A 21,088-nucleotide genomic window follows, 5' to 3' on the forward strand; every position below is an offset into this window, starting at 1 on the left:
GTTGAGAGATATGAACTGTAGTGAAGGGTTTGAACTTGGGTATTCCCAATCAAGTCCAGTTACCATGATTGGCAACAAAGAAGAAAGAAAGAAAGAAAGAAAGAAAGAAAGAAAGAAAGAAAGAAAGAGAGAGAGAGAGAGAGAGAGAGAGAGAGAGAGAGAGAGAGAAAGAAAGAAAGAAAGAAAGAAAGAAAGAAAGAAAGAAAGGATCAAGAAACCTTTGCTTTGTTGATTTCCATGGAAACAGGGACTTGAGTTCACTTACTCTTTTCCTTCAGGAACTGAACCAGATGAGGAGGAGGAGCTTGAATGATCCCACACCAACCCTTCCCTTTAGGAAAAGGGAACAATGAGGGCCAATGAAAGAGGCTTCCTCAGGTTTTGCCTCTTAGCTCTTTGACAGACTCTATCTTTAGTGAGGAAGTAACACTTAAGAAAAACATTATAATTTTTTTTGTTGTTGTTATGGAGGATCGAAATCATACTGCTTGCTTGCAAAGCAGGTGCTTATGCCGCTGAGCTAAATCCCCAACCCAGTTATCTGTGATGGTATGAAGAGCTATTCTGAAGAAAATAAGACATTATGATAGCCATTGCTGATTTAATATCATCTTGCTTTGAAGTCCTACTATGCTTTTGTTCTTCTGTTTCCATTGGTTCTATCATGTTGTACCTTATTGGATTTTAATATGTGTGATAGTATAAACAAATTTTTTATGGAAAATGAGATAATATAGTAGCTATTGTTCATTTTAGGTTATTTGGCTCTGAATGCCCTGTAATTCTTTCTCTTGAATGGTTTTATACTATGTTGTTATGCTTGGTATTATTGTATGTGAAGGTAGCTCAACTACTTCAAAGAAAGAGATATTATGGTAGCTACTGTTAATATCAGGTTGTCTTGTGGTAAAGTACTGTGTTGCTTACATTGTTCTGATCTGATTTGTTCTGTCCTCTTTTATCTTAATCTCTTTAAAATAAAAAAAAAATTAAAAAACATTATAACAAAAAATAGACTGAGGACCCATGCTTCTTTTTTCATATTCTTTCTATTTTGAATTGTCCCATCAGAAAAACAAAAATGAATGTCAGATAACTTTCAAAATAATTGTGCCAGTACTAATGTCCTTTTGAGATAATTTAATGTTTTGCATGATGTCCAGACTATTTTCCCATCCCTTTCCTAGGGCAATGAAAGCAATGGTCTCTGTCACCTTTAAAAACATGTCCTTTTTTTCTTAGTGATTTGGCTCTGCATTTCTCACATTTTTAAAAGTCTTAATCTGCTATGTGCATTACAGATGATCCTCAGGATGGTGTGACCATCGTGAGAGTGATTTTGAGTTTGAAATGGATAAAGCTAGAAATCCAAGTGCCTTTTTAAAAAGCTCATTTAAGGTTTACCTAAATGAGCCTAGGTTGGTGGCACATGCTTGTAATCCTGAGCTGAAGCAGGAGGTTCCCTAGAATTTGAGGCCAGTCTGGGCGAGTTCAAGCCCACTTTTAACTACTTTGTGAGATGCTGTCTCAAAAAGAAATATTAAAAAAATATTTATCAAAACTGATTTTCCAGCTCTTGAAAGGACAAATGGCAAGGTTCACTATGAAGCAAGATTCTTTAAAATAATTCTTTGTTCTGCGGCAGCTACTGGATTTGCACATGAGATGAGGAGTATGGGATCACCAGAAAGGGAGAGGCTGAGTATCACAGAACAGAGTCCTTGGGAGTGGAGTTATCCAGTGAGGAACACTTCATATTACTGAGGAGAAGTCATCCTTATCTTAGATGATATAATAATCCTCAGGCAGAATTCATACCAAAAGTCAAAAATATTTTAAAACCACATGTTATGGGTTAAAACCACATGTTAGTATTTGTGTATGCTGATATCTAAGTAAGAAAGATTCATTTTACATTAGATAACAATCTTAGTAAAAATGGACCCACAACCTATAAACACAATGAACTCCCTAATTTATATGATTTCCTCCTGACTCAAGATTGAAGTCACCAGGTAAAATGTTTAGAAAAGCAGAACAGCACATCCTAAGTACCATATACATTAGTAGCTGAACTCACATTTCTATATGCTAAAGAACTGAAGAGCAATGGAATTGGATGGCAACAAGACACAGTGTGAGGGGCGTGAACTGGGACCCAAAGGAAAGGCCTTCAGTTGTCTTGGTGACTCCCTCCACTGATCTCATGATCCTTGATCCCCTTCTGTGTGAGCCGGCAGCACAATCCTCACTTCGTCAGTTTCCTGAGTGTGCTTTCCCCTGGGATGTGCAGGGGAGGGTCTGGAGCAAGACCTGAGCAGCAGAAGACCTGCATGGGTGTTGGCTCCTCTGTGACATCATTTGTAGTGAAACTGGGCCCTTAGTCTTTCCTCATGGAGAAGGCAAATCTAGAAATACCTCTGTCCTTCACTTTCCTGACACTGAATCCCCTATTTAGAGGACACATATTTACTCTGCAAGTCTCTTCCTCAGCCCTGCTGCAGAAAGCCCCGGTAACCACCTCCCTAAAGGCAGGCACACAGCAAGGCTTCTGGGCAGCTTTGTGCTGTCCATCCCACAGGAAGTAACTTTACCTTCAGAACGAGCACACTACAAACTCCCGAGTTAGTCACCAACAATTTCAAATGTCCGCATTGTCTGAGATGTTGATGAAATATGTTGCTGTGTTTGGTTTTATGTCACACAACACATGTCAAGGGAGGCCCAGTTGGCCCTCACAAATTATTGGAATAATTGTCGTTTCTTGTTGTTCATATGGGATTTGTGTCTTTCATGAAGCCTGTGAGATCTCAAATTATTTCAAAACCAGCTTTGTTAGAACTGGAAGGGGAGACAAACTGACTTTTGCTGTTCCCTTCATTTCTGGTAGAAAAATACCTGAAAACACAAAATCTTGATCCATTTGAAATACAAATTAAGAAACTCGAATTTTTCAAAATGCAAGGAAGCTTCCTTGGGGCAAGATTTATGTAGGCGTTTTCTGAGACATACTTCTAGAATTCAGGTTGCACGTTTTAAAAATTTCCCTTTACTTGTTTCAATATTTGAGAGACAGGTCTGCAATAACTGATGATTTTTCCCCTTCATAGTTGGTGAAGTGGCAGCTTTTAGCAGCCTCTATTTCAGTCATAAATGCATTTTAATGGACCGACATGTGCTTAATAATACAGCAGCACCTGGATTCTTCAGAGTGGTGCCTCACCAGGGCATGTACTGCATTAAAGCTGCATTTTTGACCTGAGGCTACAAGTCTCTGTATTCAAACATTTCACCGATTAGAGAAAAACAGCCCAGTGCTAGCTCACATTTTTCTTCTCCAAATAAGGAGGGCTGAGGTTTACCTTTCACAACTGTAAGCATGAAAAATATTATAATTCTAGGTGAATAACTGACTTCCATTACTGAAATCTAATACATTTTATAGAACTCTTCTGACTGTGCATATTCATCCACAACTCTTTTGGCCTTGTGGAATCAACCCCCTTTTAACTGTAGACCCTGATTAAGGAGGGAGGAAAGGAAAATTTTAAATAGTTTGTCAACAGTCTTTTAAGTATTAGAGATATATTATCTCATTTAATGGCCAACGCGGTTTTATGAAGCCTGTCTCTGTCTCTGTCTCTGTCTCTGTCTGTCTGTCTGTCTCTCTCTTGATAGGCAGTCTCTAAGCTCATCCCCAATGATTCATACTCCTAATATTTATATCCTTCTGTAACCCCTCAACTTCCAAGTGGCCTGGACTTATTTCCTTGTTCCTAGTAAATACAATTTCAGTCCACACCTACAAGAAGACTACAGCTGTCTCATGTGCTCCTTTCCACTGTCTCTTGGAAGACTACTGAAAGCCCAGGAGGATAAACTTAGAGGTGGATATTCTGAGTCCTGTCAATAGCCACCACAGAACTTCCCACACTGACATCATCTGCCTTTTGATAAGTACTGCCTGATCAATAGTTTGATTGCAGTCTTATGAAACCTTGAGCCACAACCAAGTTGCCTGTGGATTTCTGACTCACAGAAATTAAGACAGAATAAATATTGTTTATAACCACTAAATTTTGGTGTTGTACAGCTATTGCTAACAAATATGATCCAGGAGACATGGGAAACAAAGTTATGGAGTTGATCATGGGCAACAGCCCAGGAAGCAGAGGAACTTTCAGGACTGTTTTTCCCTGATTGGCACTTGAAGCTATCCCACAGACTGATCATAAGTTAACCATTAATTTATATACCTTAATATTTAACTTAATCTTCTTTTCTGTATTTGCATAATAAAACAGATAGTTCCATAGGAGAAAAAAAGACCTTAAAATTAAAGAAAAGTGTCTAGTGGTGTCATGCATGCACAGCATAGGGGGATTTGGTGCAGGCCAGTGTTAAAGATTTCTCATAGGATTAGTGCCTTTGATTCTTGCCCAGGACCTGGTTGGCGATCTGGGGACAGTGATCACATGTCATGTAAGCAGGCCCACTGCTGCTTGAAGGACAGGAGAAAAGGGAGGATAGCTAGAGGAAGAGGAAGGAGAGGGCCCTGCCACACCACAGCGGGGATAGCCTGCTGTAGCCCTGAATGCTGGACAGCAGGGAAGCCTCTAGACCTGCTACCTGTACTGCCATCTTGAAATCTGAAGTCTTCTGCAATCAGTGGTCAGACTCCTGAGACTTCTGCCAATGGGGGAAGGTTTAAAACAAGTGTTTACAGCTAGGTGCTATATGCACTAACATTTACTTAATATTTTTAAAGCACAATTTAAAGGTTCACTAACTTTTATGTTTCATATGGAATTTGGGGCAAGTACAAGTCCTGCGATAATATTATTTAAAAGGAAAATACAGACTTGGAAGCAAATATAATTTCAAAATCAGTTACATTGCTTCGTAACACATTATTTAGAAACTATTCACATGACTTCATTTTTTCATCTAAAGTAGAAAAGAGCCCTTCCTTTGGTGAGGATCATTGGTGACTCATGCTGGTTCCAGACAGGACCTCTAGTTCCTTGGTGGGAAGCCCTATTCCCACTTCTTTAATGAGGCTGCAGAGAAACAAAGGCATTAGAAGACTTGACAGAGTTTAGCTAATTCTGAATTCACCATTGTTGTCTTTTTCCTGATTAAAGAAAAATGCTGGTTCTTCAGACTCAGAGTAAATATGCCAATCTTGGGCCATTCTTGAAACCTGGGAGTTGTATTGTTTGTTATTTTTTTGTTTGTTTGTATAGTCAGAATTTTAACCTTGGTTGCAGGGATGAGTAAGAAAGCCTCCCAAAGGAAAGTAAAAAGGATAAAAGAAAGCATCCCAGAGGGAGCCAGCAGGTGGTACCTGTGAGTATTTCAGCTGTGTGTTCTGTCATTTTCTGGATCACAAGTCTCAGGATTCCACCTTCCAGGCTCAGCAGCAGGGCCCCCGAGCCTTCAGACAGCTTGGTGGACAGAAGCAGACCATCCTTGTTCCATGTTCGAAACTGGAAGCTCACTGAGAGCCCATCAATTTGGGGCGTGCCAGGCAGCAGCAAATAACTGCTGCTGGAGTTGACAAATGTGATGGGAACAATTTGTGGTTCAGAGCAGGAAAAAGTGACATTGCCCTGGAAAACAATAAAAATCAAACATATAAAAGCCATTTTTATTCTGTAATCTGACAGCTGATATAAACAACCACCTGGAGCTGACCTTAATTTCAGGACATTCTACATTCAGTTGCAAGATCTTAAGACAAAAACAATATGCCAGCTTTGCCGAATACACTCACAAGAGTGTTTTTCGCCACAGTTTTAAGGGTCACCATGATATCTGTAAAAGGGGCCTTCTGAGACTTCAGGAAGGGTGGAGGATAGAGCTATCAACATTTTCTAGGGAACCCAAGATATAAAAATAGCTACATTCACTCACTGCATAAATCCATATGTCAAGGCAACTACATGCCAAGCTCTGAGATAGCTTTAAAGAGATACACATATAAAACCTTACTTATAGTGTGGGGTGTGATAAAAGGCAGATAGATAGTGACTTGTACAAGAGCACAGTCAAAGAAATCATTAGACAAGCAGAGGTTTCACCTGGGGGGATGTTGGTGCAGGAGATGGTAATGAAGAGGAGAGAGTGTGCCCTGGTTGACATTTTCACACCAAAGCACACTGTGTGCAAAAGCTTAGAGAGAAAAACAAAATGGCATTGATGGACAATGATAGGGAGCTCAACATTCTGCACAGATGCTGGGGCAGGAAAGATCAGCGAGGGTAATGTGGACAGCAAACAGAAACAGAGTTGTAAAGCCCTTTGGTGCGGGTTCTATAAATGTTGTTCAGACAGACAAGCAGTGGAGTGACAGTGGTCATGTGGTCAATTTAATAACAGTACTTGTAGAACAGAATGACAGGACCAAACCTGGAGGATATTGGGTATGTCTAGAACAGAACCAAGAAGAATACTAAATATTATTGTTATAGTTTGTGTTTGGAAGCCCCCCCCCCAAGTCTCATGCAGTCATGGAGGTGGCTGAGTCTAGCGTTTGTAATTCGTTCATTGTCTAGCACAAGAACTGGTGGTGACTCAAGGTGGCCCAAGAGTCAGTAGCTGACATAAATATAAGGGAGGAAAGGAGTCATGCTTTTCTTTTTTGCTTTTTTCACTCTTATCACTTGCAGCAGCCATGAACAACTACCCCTTAGCCACACCACACTCTCTTGGAACCAGCTAAATATGGACTGAAATCTTCAAAACCATAAGCTAAATAAACCTTTCTTCCTTCATTTTTGGCATCAGGTATTTTGTTTCAGGAAAGAGAGAAAAAGTAACCAAGACATAATTTAGTACCAGGAGTGAGGTTGTTGTGAATATACCCATGTGGTTCAAGGCCCTTTGGAAATTGTTTGTGGGACAAGTATGGACATGTTTGGAGATGTAACTATTGCCTGAGAGAGTAGAGCTGGAGCAGCTTAGGCCGTTCTGTATGAGAGATTCTTGTCAGAGCTCAAGAGACCAGACAAAAACCCTTCTGGTAAAGACTACTTTCAAAAAGTTTCTGCAGGGAAGGGCTGCAATGGTTGTTGGACTCCAGATGATGCGTGTTATGACTTGGCAGAAATTTTGTCTGCATTTTCCTAGTGTCCAGAGACTTTGCCTGAGACTGAGATTAAAGGCAGTAGATTAATTTAATCTGGTAGAAGAAATTTCTAGGCAGTCAAATGTTGAGGGGGTGACATGGCTATTGTTGGGGGTTTTAGCCAGGTATATGTTGAGAATCAAGAGCAAAGAGCCCAGCAGGGTGTTTTAAAGTGTCAGTTTGGCCAGAAAGCAAGCTCCAGTAAAGCTGTAGACTATAAAGACAGACCTGACGTCTCAATGGCTGAGAAGGAACATAGAATTTAAAAAAGATGTCCTGAGGGCATCACAGGAAGCAGCAGGGTCCCCATGCTTTGTAGCTCCAAGTGAAAGACTTGCTTAGAGGAGAAAACCACAGAGTACCATATTCCAGAATGGTGGTAGTGACCACACCAGGTTCTAGAACGCTGAGAGAATCTCTCCTCAGAATCAGATTCAGAATTCCCAGTGATCCAGGTATTTGACCCCTACAACCAAGAGAGAAGAAAGCGTGGCTTCTGCTCCAGCTGGCACTGGCTACATGGCACTTGGTTTAGGCACATGGAGAAAGCATGAGTTCTGAGGTTAAAAAGGCTTCCAACCCAATTTTAGAAGGCCTGGGAGGCGAGGCAGTGTGCCCCTGAGAGGACAATGGGTGAAGCTGTGTGTGTGAAGCCAAAAGTAAAATGTAGAACCCAGAAATATGAAAAAGCTAGGAACATGGGTCATCTAAGGAAACCCACAAAGAAAGAAGCAAAGTGGACCTAAGGGAGATGCTCTGGGACCTACAACCACCAGAAGTCCCATGGGAGTGGAGTCACTCAAGACTTTGGAGCTCATAACCAGATTGCTTCAGATGCTAAGCATGGAACTGCAGGACTTAATATTTACCCTCGAGTTTTGGACTTGTTTTGGTTCAAATACTTTGTATCCCGTTTGTACCTTTTAAAATGGTAATGTTTATGTTGTATGATGGAAGTGTTTAACTTTGTTTTCATTTGTAATAGGTTTACAGCTGAGTTTGCCTTAGATCTCAAAGGAGACTTGGGAGTTGAACTTTTCAAAAAGGATGAAACTATTAGGACTTTCAAAAGTCTTAGAGATGGACTAAATGTCTTTTGTCTAAAGGATATGTATGAGTCTTTGGGGGCCCAGGGTGGAATGTTATATTTTGTGTTTGAAGGGTCCCCTAAGCCTCATGTAGTTGTGGAGGAGCCTGAAGCTAGCATTTGTGCTTGGTTTGGGGTCTAGCACTGAAATTGTCAGTGTAAATGCTGCACCCACCCATTGGCGGGTAGCTGGCATACTGTATAAGAGAGAGGAGGAGGCATGCTTGGCCCCTTTTTGCCCTGTTTGCTCTCGTTGCTTGCAGCTTCCCCTTTAACCTTGCCATCCTGCCTTGGAGGCAGCTGAATATGAACTGAAACCTCCAAAAACTGTAAGCTAAATAAACCTTTTCTTCCTCCATTTTGCACATCAGGTATTGTATCTCAGGAAAGAGAGAAATAGTAACCAAGACAATGATTCTATGCATAAGTCAAGGAAGACTGGGACCAATTTTTTTTAGACTCACAGAGTAAGTTTCAATATTAGAAATTTACGGGAAACTTGAAAAAGGGATCTATGAGCTCAGCTGAGCCATAAATTTGGATCGATTCCAGTGGGTGGGTAAAGCGAAAGCCTGAAATACTGCATAAGTTGTGAACAGGTGCTACATTATACAAGCTAATTGGAATTTATATTGCAAATTCTATACTGAACCATGGCTTATTTTCCGTCTCTGACTTCCTTAGGTACCAAACGTTCACTTCCATAGCATCACAGTGAGGCACTGAAGAAAGCTCATCCCAGTAGTCACATACATATCACATTTCCTGTAAAGGTTTCGTTTCTAAGCCACAAAACAGACTTTTATGCATGGTGCTATAGCTCAACATTCGTGAGACTCCTCCCCACTTCTGCAAACAAGTGAGATTCCATACGAGAACATGCTGGCTTTGAACAGAAGTCCAAGTTTACCAAGGTGGCTAAGCAGCTGAGTTAAGTACAAGTCCTAAGCAAATTACTGGTCCAAATGCAAAACCTTTTTTCCCTGGGTCTTGACTATTTTTGTTGATGATAGTCTTGTGTGCCTAGAAACCTACGACTTTCACACAAACTGCACCAGGGCTACTGCTTTACTAACCAGGCACCCATGTAACTATGAGTATATATTTTCATAAATCATTTGTTATAATAATTTATATTTACCACTCTTTAGAATAGATCACCAGAAGTTAATTAATGGGTGAAAGAATAAGACTTTTGATATCCATCAAAAAACAGCCCGCAGTTTATACTGCTCCACATGCCAGCCAGTAAGCCAAGCACTTACATATATATCTTTTAAATATTGCCCAGAATGCCATACTGCATTATATTGTTCATTTAAAGGGTGCACACACTGGGTTCAGGAGAAGTAAATCACTTATCAAATCCCATGGTTCTTGTTAGTAGTGACCATGGGAGAGAAGTCCGTGTTTGGCTTGGAAGTCTTACACATTTAGTCACCATCCCTTGTCACCATCACCTACTTCCTCAGCTCCAACATCATGTTTAAAGAGCTACATATTTCTGCATTTTACCTCATACTTGTTTATCTTTTCAGGTTTTTTTTTTTTGTAAATTTCCTTTTAAGAAGGAAAAATCCCTGCTGATACCCTAACTGTAATAGAACTATCTTTTTAAAAAATTGTTTTAAAAAACAAAAGAATAAAAACAATGATACAGAATTTCAAAACAAAATAGGAGACCAGCTGTCTTTTGAAAGAAGCAAAAAGCAAAAGCACAAATGTATTATAGGCAAGTTAAGTGATAGTAGCAACTTTCCTTCTCTCTTTTTGTGTTCTGGTATCTGTATCAGCTCCTGCAATAATATGCACAGAATGCAGCCGTACACACTCACAGTCTGAGGCTGTGGAAGGAGTAACATCTGAAGGAAGTTTCATCATATGAAACACAGTAAGGAAGATAAGGCAAACGACTCTAAGGTTATAAACACGCATTGCTGTTAAAGTACAAAGCCCTCTTCTCAGTGCCTTCTGAATGATATCCATGGAAGGTTGATCACAGAAGAACTGAGGAATTGAAAAAGTTCACTCCCTTCTGTCAAAGGTCTGGCAGTTTCCTTTCTTGCCTCCCTCCATGCCACAGATAATGGGATTGACTGGAGAATTTGGGAGAAGAGTGCAAGACCTAAGATGTCTCTGGATTGGTCCCCTAGTGCAAGGACTTCAACTAAACAACTTCAGTGTTCTTGTTGGTTAATATTAAACCATGAGTGGTAATCAGCCCTTGCTTACCGGGGTCAGGAAAGCAGATATGCATGAGGTGAGTGTGGCTTTTTCTCTGTCTTCCTGTAGTTCTCTCTCCTCTCTCTTTTTCCTGTTCTATCTTTCACGCTTCCTTGTGCTACTCTTGTCCTTATGCAACCAATCTTGTCTAAGATTTTTGAGTTTTTAACAGATGACCCTACTATGTTGTACAATGGGAAAGCTAAGGGGGAACAGGAGAAATGATAGGTGAGTAGATGAGAAATTCATTTGCCATCAAAGTGTGTTTCCAGCTCTGGCTCTCCTCAGGTAGCTGCTGTTGGCCACCTCGGCTTTTAATAGCATCCTAATTGGGAAAATGCTACACAGTTTTGAGTAGCCACAGTACTCATACTCATCTGTGAGAAGAGGAGGAAGGAAGGAAAGTTAACTGCTTGTAAAAGTGCTGCTTTTGAATTCAACTATTGGACCACCATTGATAGATATACTTCTGATAATCCCCAAGGTACCAGTAAAGGGAGACCCAACTAATTGCTAAGAAATGGCACATAAGAAAAAAAAATTACTTCAGAATATTGTGCAAATCAGTTAGGAGAAACGGTCAATGAACTAAGTTCTTCCCTTATATGATGTTTGTCCATTTTTTCAAATTTCATCACTCATATTCCAAAAAGGAAGCTTCTTTCCTCAGATTCCATCCTTTCAACTATCTAATTCATCTGCTATGTCAACATTCCCTTTGAATGCCTCAAGTGTATTAAGTTCAGGGGGTTAGCAGTTTTATGCATAAAAATGGCCCTAATCCTTTGCTTTCTGTAGCCATAAAACTATGACTGCAGTAGGACCTTGATCAGAAGATGAATTATCACTGAATCTTCAAGGTAAACTAACTAGTGTTGGCCTCCCAAGTAAAACTGAAAGGAAGTAAGTAAATTGACATGGATACTTTTATCTTCTTCATATCTTTTGAGGTCTGTTAACTTTTTCACTCTCCAAAAATGTGAGGTCATTGACAATGGAAATACTAATTCTCGGTGACTGATGTGTTTTCCTGGAATATATCCACAAAGTCCTGTTGAGTGCTGGCGTCTAGCAACTGACAGAATCTGCTGGTCAACACTTTGTGAGGCCTCCCCCTGGAAGTGACTGCCATAGGCTACTGGACCCCTTTTGTTCCCAAGATGATGGATCTTAGTGTCCTATACGTTCATCATCATGCATGCCTTAGTCTGTTTTCTGTAACATAAACACACACACACACACACACACACACACACACACACACACAAATTCTAAGGCTGAGGACTTAAAAAAGAAGAGTTCTATTTGGAGGACAAGTTTGAGATTGAACATCTAAGATGAAGTTATCCTATTAGTTTGGCATTTGATGAGTAGTTCTCAGCTGGGAAATGCTTACATGAAGAAGGAATCAAACACACATATACTCTGGCTTGATGACAAGGATAGGCTACTGTGAGAATTAACACCTTCATGAGATCATCAAGAATCCCTGCTGAGGGTGGCACCTCCCATGAGGTGACCCTTCTCTAATGCAACCCATTTCTTTAATAGGCTTCACCTTTTGAAGCTTTCATTACACCAATGCCCCCAAACTCAGGACCAAGATTTTGACAATATCCCTTTAGAGGCCACACTCAAAACTTGGTCAGCATTCATCAGTCTCCAAATTGCAAGCTGCTACCTAGAACTGGGACAAAGATGGAAAGACCACTTGTCCTTTGGGGATTCCAAAATAACATCTGCTTTCCTTCTGACCATGACCTTATTCTTGGCACAACTCTAGTTAAGGTCCCCTGAGTCCTCTTTCTGACTGAGCCTGACACTAGATACTGATCTTATCCCAATTATTCCAGTTTTAGGAAAGATTATAGCAAAATTTCACTACCCTTGGTCTGATTACCTTTGATATCTTGTCACATTCAACAAAAACCCTGTGGGAGAGTTTAGCAAAGAATCACTCTTCTGCTAAGTAGATTTCCAGCTGCTAAACTTCATCTGTTTCCTTGAATGTAAATCTGAACTTTTCTCTGACATATTCATTGGTACCTCAATTTCTGTTCTCTGCTACAAAACCCTATTATAGTAGCCCCACTAAATTTCTGAATGATCATCATGATCAATGTTTTCTGGGGTTCCATAAGGTTCCTTGTTTCATAACCTACAAAATACAAAACATACTATTCATTAGAAAATAAGCAGTTTGATTCTAACCTTTGGAGCACAGTAATTTGAAACCCTAGAGATATGTTTATGAACCACTTTAGAAAGTGCTCACATTTCTGTAGAAACTGTTTGCTGAGTAGCATAAATAACCAAATGATAACAGTATTCTCTACCTGACCCATGAAGCTTGATGGCTTCCTAGAGTTTCTCAAACCCTTGAAACAAAACAGCCAAGATAGTATCACTGAAAGAAACAAATGGGTGTAGTTGATCCATTTGCCCCAGGGAGACCTTCATTTCGAAGGCTAGGGTGAGATCTTCTAGTGTAATAGCTGCTATGGAGAGACATCTATGTGAAGATCACTAAAGAAAGCTAATCCTAATCGGAAGTAATAAAGGATTCCTTAGGAAAGTGACATCGACCTTGAGATTTTAAAATGAGCAGGAGTAGCCACATACTGAGCAGACAAGGAACATACCTGCAAAGGCTACAAGCAGGAAAGTCTGCAGAATATTTAGGATCTGAAAATGTAGATGCAGTTGTGAAGCCAACACCACAGTAGACAAAGTGAAATGGAAAATTTTGTCTTGATTCTATCCACTTTAGACCAGGTCAAAATTCTGGAAATTTAACCTATGAGAAAATGGGGAGGGGGGTGTCCAGAAACTGATATTGTAACTGAGATGGATGTCCATGCTGTATTTTGGAATTTTTCTCCCTCCTGGACACTATCATTAGGGTTGGGAAGTACATTGTGTGTAAAGAAAGCTGGCATGCATCACCCTATAGGTGAGCACTGTGTTAGTCTAGTGGAAAGCAACTGAGGGTTTGCTGAGTGTGTCAACTGGACGAATCATAAGATGTACAGATTCAATATTTTTCCTGGATCTCTGAAGGTGTTTCAAGATGAGATTAGCATATGAATCAGGGAGTAAAGCAGATTGTTCTTCCCAGTATGCCTGGGCCTTGTGCTTCATATTTGTCCTAACGAGAACAAGGCAAAAGAAGCAGCAATTCACATCTTCTGTTTCATGCTCCTAATGAGAGTTAGGCCATCTAATCTGCTCTTCTTCAACGTCCTTGGAGTGGGAATTAGACCTTCTGGTTGCCTATTTCTCAAGCCCATTGAGTATTCAAGTGAGCCAATTGCTCATGATAAAAATCTTGCTTTTGTTTCTCTGGAGAACGCTGACTAATACAAATAACAATGGGGGAGAAGAAGCGAAGGAAACGTTTCTGAGAACTCTGTAGGTTCACTTGATAGATGAGGTCCATGAGAGGAAAGACAAGAGGATCAAGGGTGGCTCCTATTCTACTCTGTCCACACAGTGGACTCCAGTCCATCACTTGACTTGATTGCTGTAACTTGGTCACCAGCACTACCCTAAGTACAATGTAATAGTACTAAAAGGAAGTAATAGGTCCTCAGCTCACTCGCTCTATCTCCTTTGATTGTTTCTGCAATCCTCTTCATTCTGTACCCTGCTTTCCTCCCCTAAGTGTGGTCCTTCCTACCTTGCGCCCACCTTCGCATTCTTTTTCCTCTCACGCAGTGGACCTTCCTCCTAGCTCATACCTGATGCTTTTTCCAACACCTCCATCCCCACTGTGGCTGTTCTCTCAGCTGGCTTTCTAGGTGCTACCTGCAGAAATTTCTCCTGTTGCTTGTATAGTGTCTTGTAATAAATTAGCTTCTTTTTGACAACTGCATGAATCCTACAGAAAAGAACACTGGTACTTAGGTGTAGAATATCTCATTTTGAATTTTGAGAAGGAAATAAGACTGTTACACTTAGGCAGATGCAATTTTTGTCATGAATATTTAGTGAGAAAAATCATATTTCTCTGATCCTTATTGTTCCCCACCATAATTAAAAGAAATTCTAATAAAAGAGGGATTGGTTCAGGATGCACTGAGATCATACTTCAGGTATCCAACATTGTTCCTAAACTACTTCTCTATTTTCTCCAGTTAGATCCTTTTCTAGATGAGTAAAACTCAGTCACACCTAGAGCTTTAGTTTTCTTTTTTTATAAGCTAAAGTTGTTGGTACCAGGGTTCCTATGTGTTCTCTTATTGCTGGGTATCTTAGGCTGAAGGCACGCATCTTTATCAACTTTATTTTCTTTAATGGAGGTTAGGCATCTTCTGAATCATTCTATTGTTGATATGAGTACTTTACACACTTCATAACTTCTTCATTGAATGACTGAGAGGGTACAAAAGGAAATGTTGGCCTTTTTCCTACCAACTTCTGTCTCTCTTTAGGTGAGAGAGCAAGGATCACCATAGATGTTAGTGACCACAACTACATGTGATATAATTATATATTATTATATCTATAACTATCTATGCTGATATAAAAAATAAAAAAGCTAATTTTTTAGAAACACTCCTACCAGAGTATGAGAGCAAATTGACTGGTTAGACATTTTTCTCTTCCCCCAAAAATTCTAAAGCATTTGACAAAGAAAATACAACATAAATGATGAGCTACATGAGGAATTAGAGCAGTTGAAACTTTACTTCAGTTTATTACATGGGAGAAATTACAAGCCAGTTAATTATTTAGGTGTTCTTCTAGGGACCGTACAATAAAACCAAATGAGACTGGATACAAGTTGTGAGAAGCACCTTCTCTCGTGGACATATCCAGGCCATTCTGCCATCACATTGGAAGTGTGTCACATGTTGACTGAAATCCAATAAAAGTCATCCAGCTAAAAGCTATCGTTTATGGTTTAATCTCATCTAAAAGGATATTGTGGGATAGTAATGAATTTACAGTGATCTTTTGAGTGAGAGGTGGGTGCATCATGACAGCAGCTTGGCTTTTGAAATACTGACAGACACTACTTGGAGTCTTTGTCATGTGGCTACAGAAATAACTAAACAGTTGACACTTACCTTTTCTACAGAGGGACCAACTTCAGAAGCTAGCGCTCTGCTGTAGCCACAACGAGGAAAGACCATAGGAGTCTAAACGTGAGTCTCTAATGGGAGGAGTGGACTGAGCCACACTGAAAGTGAATTGACTGACCTTTGTGCTGTAGAGCACTACTCAACTCAAAGTCCAGCATGAGTTCCTTGTTTACAAGACATCACAGCCAGTTTCCAGCATATGGCATAAATGCCATAACTTATTAGGCCATAACAAGGAGCTAGCAGGACAGAGAACAGAGATCTTAACAAACTGATGCCTGCACATTCATTTTACAGCTTTCTGATTAAACATAATCCTGCTGCTAGTTTAATCGAGGTCACTGATGTGCACGACACTCTTTAGACCTTAGTAACCAAAGGAAGCTCTCTGAATTTCCCACTTAGGTGTGTTTTCTTTGTCTCATCCTTCTGCTAGGAAAGCTGCCATCTTTTGAAATTTTTATCTATTTGCCAATCTTGTTTTGGCTTCATAAGCCTTAGGTTGTGGCTGACTTGTGTCATTTCTGATGAATTATTCACTTACCACTCTCATTTATGGGCATTTTCCTCTGGCCTAACTTTGTTATTTTGAACTAATTCTTTTCAGCATCATTTCAGCATGCAATGACCCCTTCCACAACTGACTGTTATTGACTGAAGCTATTTAGCTGTTTTCTTGCAAATTTTAGAATATTATCATCTGCTCCACTTCAAACAATAACCTGAACATGAGCAAAACTAAGAGGCATGCGAGCAACACACACACAGGCAACAGCCTATCATTCTCAGAGTGCTTGCCCCCACGACCAAGCCTCCTCTCTTGGATCTTCATTCTTCAATCCTGCTCATCAGCTTAGCAACAAGACCCTGGGCTGAGTTCCTTTCCTGTAGGAAGAATTTAAAAAGGGACAGCAGCCCCCTCCTTATCCATCAGGAAAGGGACAGATGCCAAAGATCAAGGAAGGCTGGTGATCAACCATGAAGGAAATCAGGATGAGTCTCAAGTCTGGAAATGAAGGCAGAAGCCAGAGGAAATTACTGTGGAGTAGGGCAGAGAAAGGGGATGGGAGGACAGTCTTTTCCCAGTGGGACTCTGCGGGCACAGGCAGTAAGGTCCTGCAGCATCATTTTGCTAGGCCTTGAATGGAGATGATAAGCCAGGTGCAGCTGACCTCAATTTTTAAGACCCCAGGGGAATACATCAGCCCCAGCTTGAAGTTCTGCTTACCTTGCCTGGTTTTAGAGTTTCTGAAATGTGCTACTTCCAAGAGACATATTCCTGTGCTGAGCTGTTATTTACAAAGAGTTTTCATTGTGGGTGTTTGTTTTGTTTTTAATCATCATCCCAACATTACAACACCCTGGTGAGCAAAACATAAAGCTAGCAGTGCAAGGCTGAGCTTCAATCATGAGGCATCAAACAAAGCCAATCAAGCATTTATAAGCAGGGGAAAATGATGAAATCTAATTTGTGGGGAAAGAATTCAAAGCCAGTTCTTGATTTTCCAAATGAGTACAACCATTTCTAATTTGATTTGTCTGAAAACTATCAAGATTGACTGGCATGCTATCTGTCAGCATTCGTAAGGGAGAGACTGCTCGCTCTGTTAGTTATATTCCATATTTAAAAACTTGGGAAGAGTAGGGATCAAATTAAGGCTCTTTTTCTTGTTTGGAGGGAGTCAGATCCTTCACATATCCATTTATTTATTTGAGAGAAATCTAGTGAGCAGTTCAAGAGGGCTTTGTGACTGAGAATATAGCTCAGCAGGGAGGGAGGGTAAGACTACCAGGGTGAAGTCTGCAAATCAATAGGATGGAGTTTGGAGGACACAGCATTGCCAATAGATCCCAGTGCCCTGAGGGTGGCACGTTATGTGGAGATATCAAGTCACAGGACTCCATGAGGTGTCTCTGGATTTGAGCTTTGTGGGATAAGTGGGAAGGCATAGAGATGGGAGGGGGATTAGCTGGCAAGAAAAACACAGGAGAACAAGCACCAGGAAGAAGACCATGATCCTTAATACAAACTTATGGATGGCTGGATGGTTTCTGCCAAAGGAGGTCTTTAAACATAGAGACCAAGCTCCTTGGGGTTTAATTCAAGGGGCATCTATGACAGCAGTGTTTTGGGGACTGAGGTAGAGCTCCAGTAATGCCCAGACTTAGGGTCCACATGGCAACTCCTTTGGCCCTCAGGCAGCAGGCATCAGAGGACACCACCTACCACCTTTGACCTCAGGGATCCTCTCCTGTCACCTTCACAAATCTCCAGTTCCTAGTTTTCACGCCTAGTTTGGCCCCTGTCTGCTGATGTCACCACTTCTGGTTCCGTACTTTGTGATTATTCCACGTGCACTGGAAAGGAACTTTGCCAGTTAGGGTTTCGGTGTGACTTTCCCTTTGACACCAAACCTACAGGAAGACTGCAGGTGTTTGAGAAATCCAGTGGGAGAGAAGGAATAATGGGCCCCACATTAAGCTAAAATATCTTACATTGAATTTGGAAGATAAAACTATACTGAGCCTGCTTTAATTTTTATTACTAGTATATGAAATTATTTTGAAATATGAAGGAAGAAACTAAAAATATTAACAATCATTTTGTAATAACACTTACTTTTAGAAGTCTATTCTCATAAAATGTTCTGAAATTTACCAAGATGTATACAATAAACACATTTATAATAAAACAAATCTGGATCCCAAATTACACAAATGATTAAGCAAAATTATAGCACTATATATATGCCCTATGATTTTGCCACCATCAGTAATGATGTTTAAGGTAAACAAGAAAATTGCTTCTTATATATTTCAAAATTAAATAAACATAATATAAATTTGTACATATGATTGAGGCAAAATACATGCATATAAATATGTGAGTATAGAGCAGAAACTAATTTGCTAAATAGTTGTTTTTTCTGGGTGGTGGAATCACAGAATTTTCATTTATATAGTTGAACTTTTTCATATTTCCACCATAACTAAAATGAAGAAGTATAATTTTATAAAAAGAGTTTTAGTTAAAAATGTTTCCAATATGAATTTATTGGAAAGCTTTCATTATAAGTATATTCAGAATTAGTAACAGCTATTAGGGAATCTGTATAGATTATTGAGAGAAAGAAATAATAACAGTTTATATGATTAGGAACAGAAGCAGCTGGGTTTGAAACACAATGACTCTTATTTTTCAAATTGCTTCTACCCCCAAGTAATTTCAGAAATGTTTATTGCCTCTACTGCTATCTTTATTTATTGGTTCCACTCAAATAGGCAACACTAACAAGTCATTATATTAGTAATGTTCAAACAAGGTAGGTGTTGTAGTGGTGGTGTCTGAGTGTGTTTAAGTTTGTACTTTCTTTCAGTTATGAAGTATCTTACTCTCATTTTCCATAATTTCAGCTTTGAAATTAGATATGCTTTGAGTATAGAGATTTTCAAACCTCAAATAGAATGTCCAGCATGCACTGTGTCTGTGATCTCTTAGTGATACTCAAAGACACGAGGTATGGAGAAGGATGCTCCTCTTCAGAAGAGGCTCCAGCACTGAAAGGAGAGCCACCCTTCCTTAGAGCTCACCAGTCCCTCCTTAGAGCTTACCACACCCTGCATGTTTATCTTAGTTTAATTATCATAATATAAACCTAAAGAAATACTTACTGTGTAGCTCTGATTGATAGTGGGCTCACTGCCTTTCTCCCTGTGTAAAATTTACCAGCCTGTATTCTCCTCTTATGAAAACCATGCTCACTTACTCAGCAAGTATTAGCCACCATTTTGTAATGGGTTCTTATTACAGGTAGAATATAAAAAAGAGATTTGAGCTGGATATAAAATTTTCACAACATGTAATCAGTTAAGTAGAAATTTTGCACCAGGGATGGAGGCAATATTTTGTTACTTAATGATCATGTATATTAAGCAAGTTACTTTAGTATTTTTGAATATCAAGTTCTTCAACTGCAAAATAGTATCACAGATAGTTACGATGTAGAGTTATTTCAAATATTAAAAAGAGAAATATGAAAGTTACTTGGTAGACTAGGGCATATTATATGTTCCACAACATTATTTTCATTATGTTGTGTACTGATAACAAAAAAGGAATTAAAAATAATCCTTTAAAAAAAGAAGACTGATTTACATCTGCGTAACATAAATAGTTGCCTTTGATTAAATTTCTTTTTTTTCCTGTGTTTCCCTAATTTTCTATAATATGTAGGCATTGACTTTTATGAATAATGGAAATAAAACATTGCTTTAGAAACTGCCTATATTGTCTTAATGGGTTTTACCACCCTCATACTGAATCAAAAGTCTGATAAAATGCACTTGCTTTCCAGTTTACAGAAAGCTTACAAAAAATATTTGCAATCATTGCAGAATGGATGAGTATATGTGCCTATATTCATAGATTTAGGAATAGTCAAGCTGTCTAGAACACTGGAGTCATCATCTTAGGGTGCCCAATCTTCCATTCACCCTGGGAAGTTAGCAGTGATTGCCCCACAATTAGGGTCTGGTTTGTAGTGTGTCGGTTCAATGGAAATGTACTGTGCTTATAAGCATCTACCATTGGCACATGTAACTGAGTTAAATGGTAGGCTGGAAAGTATGCCCTCGCTTCAAAATCTATGTGCACAAAATTTCTGTCAGTCTTGCTATTTATCTCAGAATTATTTTAATGAAGGCAGTTAATCTATTATTTTAATTTTTAAATTGACTTTATTTTAAAGACAAGGTATTTATTTAGCTACTAGATCATATTGAAGAAGTTGATTAGAATCATAGAAGAGCAGCAGGACAGTTTAAGCAGAGGCCCCTACCAAAACATCAGCTTTGAGCTGTGAGTTCTGAAATCTCAACGCGGTAGAGTTCAAGGTTTTGCATGCTTTCAAAACAAGGGCCATTGGCTGCAGGTACAATAAATGGTAAAGCACTAAATTGCTTCATGCTGTGTGTCTTTAAGGTTCTCAGCAAGGAAAGAGAGGTGCTGAGAGCCACAGCACAAGTGGGACTAGACAGGCACCCTTTGCTGCACTGTTTTCTCTAGCCTAGGGCAGAGAGCCTGCCCCAAGGCCTTTACATTGCAAGAAATAGCCAGGAGCTATGTCCATGGAAATTAAAAAAGGACACTGCTCCTTTTCTGAAATGCCTACTTGATCTTTAACCTCTGACTGAGCAAGGGTTCAGCGCTGTTCTCGGATTGATCTAGCCTCCTGTGCATGTGCACATGTGTGTGTGTGTAGGTGTGTGTGCATGTGTGTGTGTTTGTATACATGTATGTGTGCGTTGATAGGAAAGTCAAAGGGAAAAAGAAAGATTTGTATAATAAAAATGAATAAAAGTTACACTGGAGAGCTTTCTAGAAGGGAAGAAGACTGAATGACTCAGACACCGACTGTGTAACACTACACTCTGTAGATCTGACCATAAAATATGATTCTGTGTAAAATATGGATAATAACGTGTGTCCTCTGCTCGTCCCACACATGTGTTGAGGCAGAAGGATGGATGTGACCCTGGCTGCATCAGTCATCCTCGAAGTCA

General features: G+C 39.7%; 1 protein-coding gene across 3 annotated transcripts in view; it reads right to left on the minus strand.

The window, feature by feature from the left end:
• The window catches only part of Cntnap5 (contactin associated protein family member 5), a 779,115-nt gene that overhangs the window by 363,808 nt on the left and 394,219 nt on the right, over positions 1-21,088 (minus strand). For all 3 annotated transcript variants that reach the window (XM_063258867.1, XM_063258866.1, XM_063258868.1), the window contains one exon: positions 5,348-5,612. In XM_063258867.1, coding sequence (XP_063114937.1) covers positions 5,348-5,612 — 265 coding nt within the window. The remainder of the gene's footprint in view (positions 1-5,347; positions 5,613-21,088) is intronic.

This window comes from Cavia porcellus, unplaced genomic scaffold (genome assembly GCF_034190915.1).
Source record: "Cavia porcellus strain 051 isolate PalLab524CR breed Dunkin Hartley unplaced genomic scaffold, mCavPor4.1 scaffold_12, whole genome shotgun sequence".
NCBI classification, from domain to species: Eukaryota; Metazoa; Chordata; class Mammalia; order Rodentia; family Caviidae; genus Cavia; species Cavia porcellus.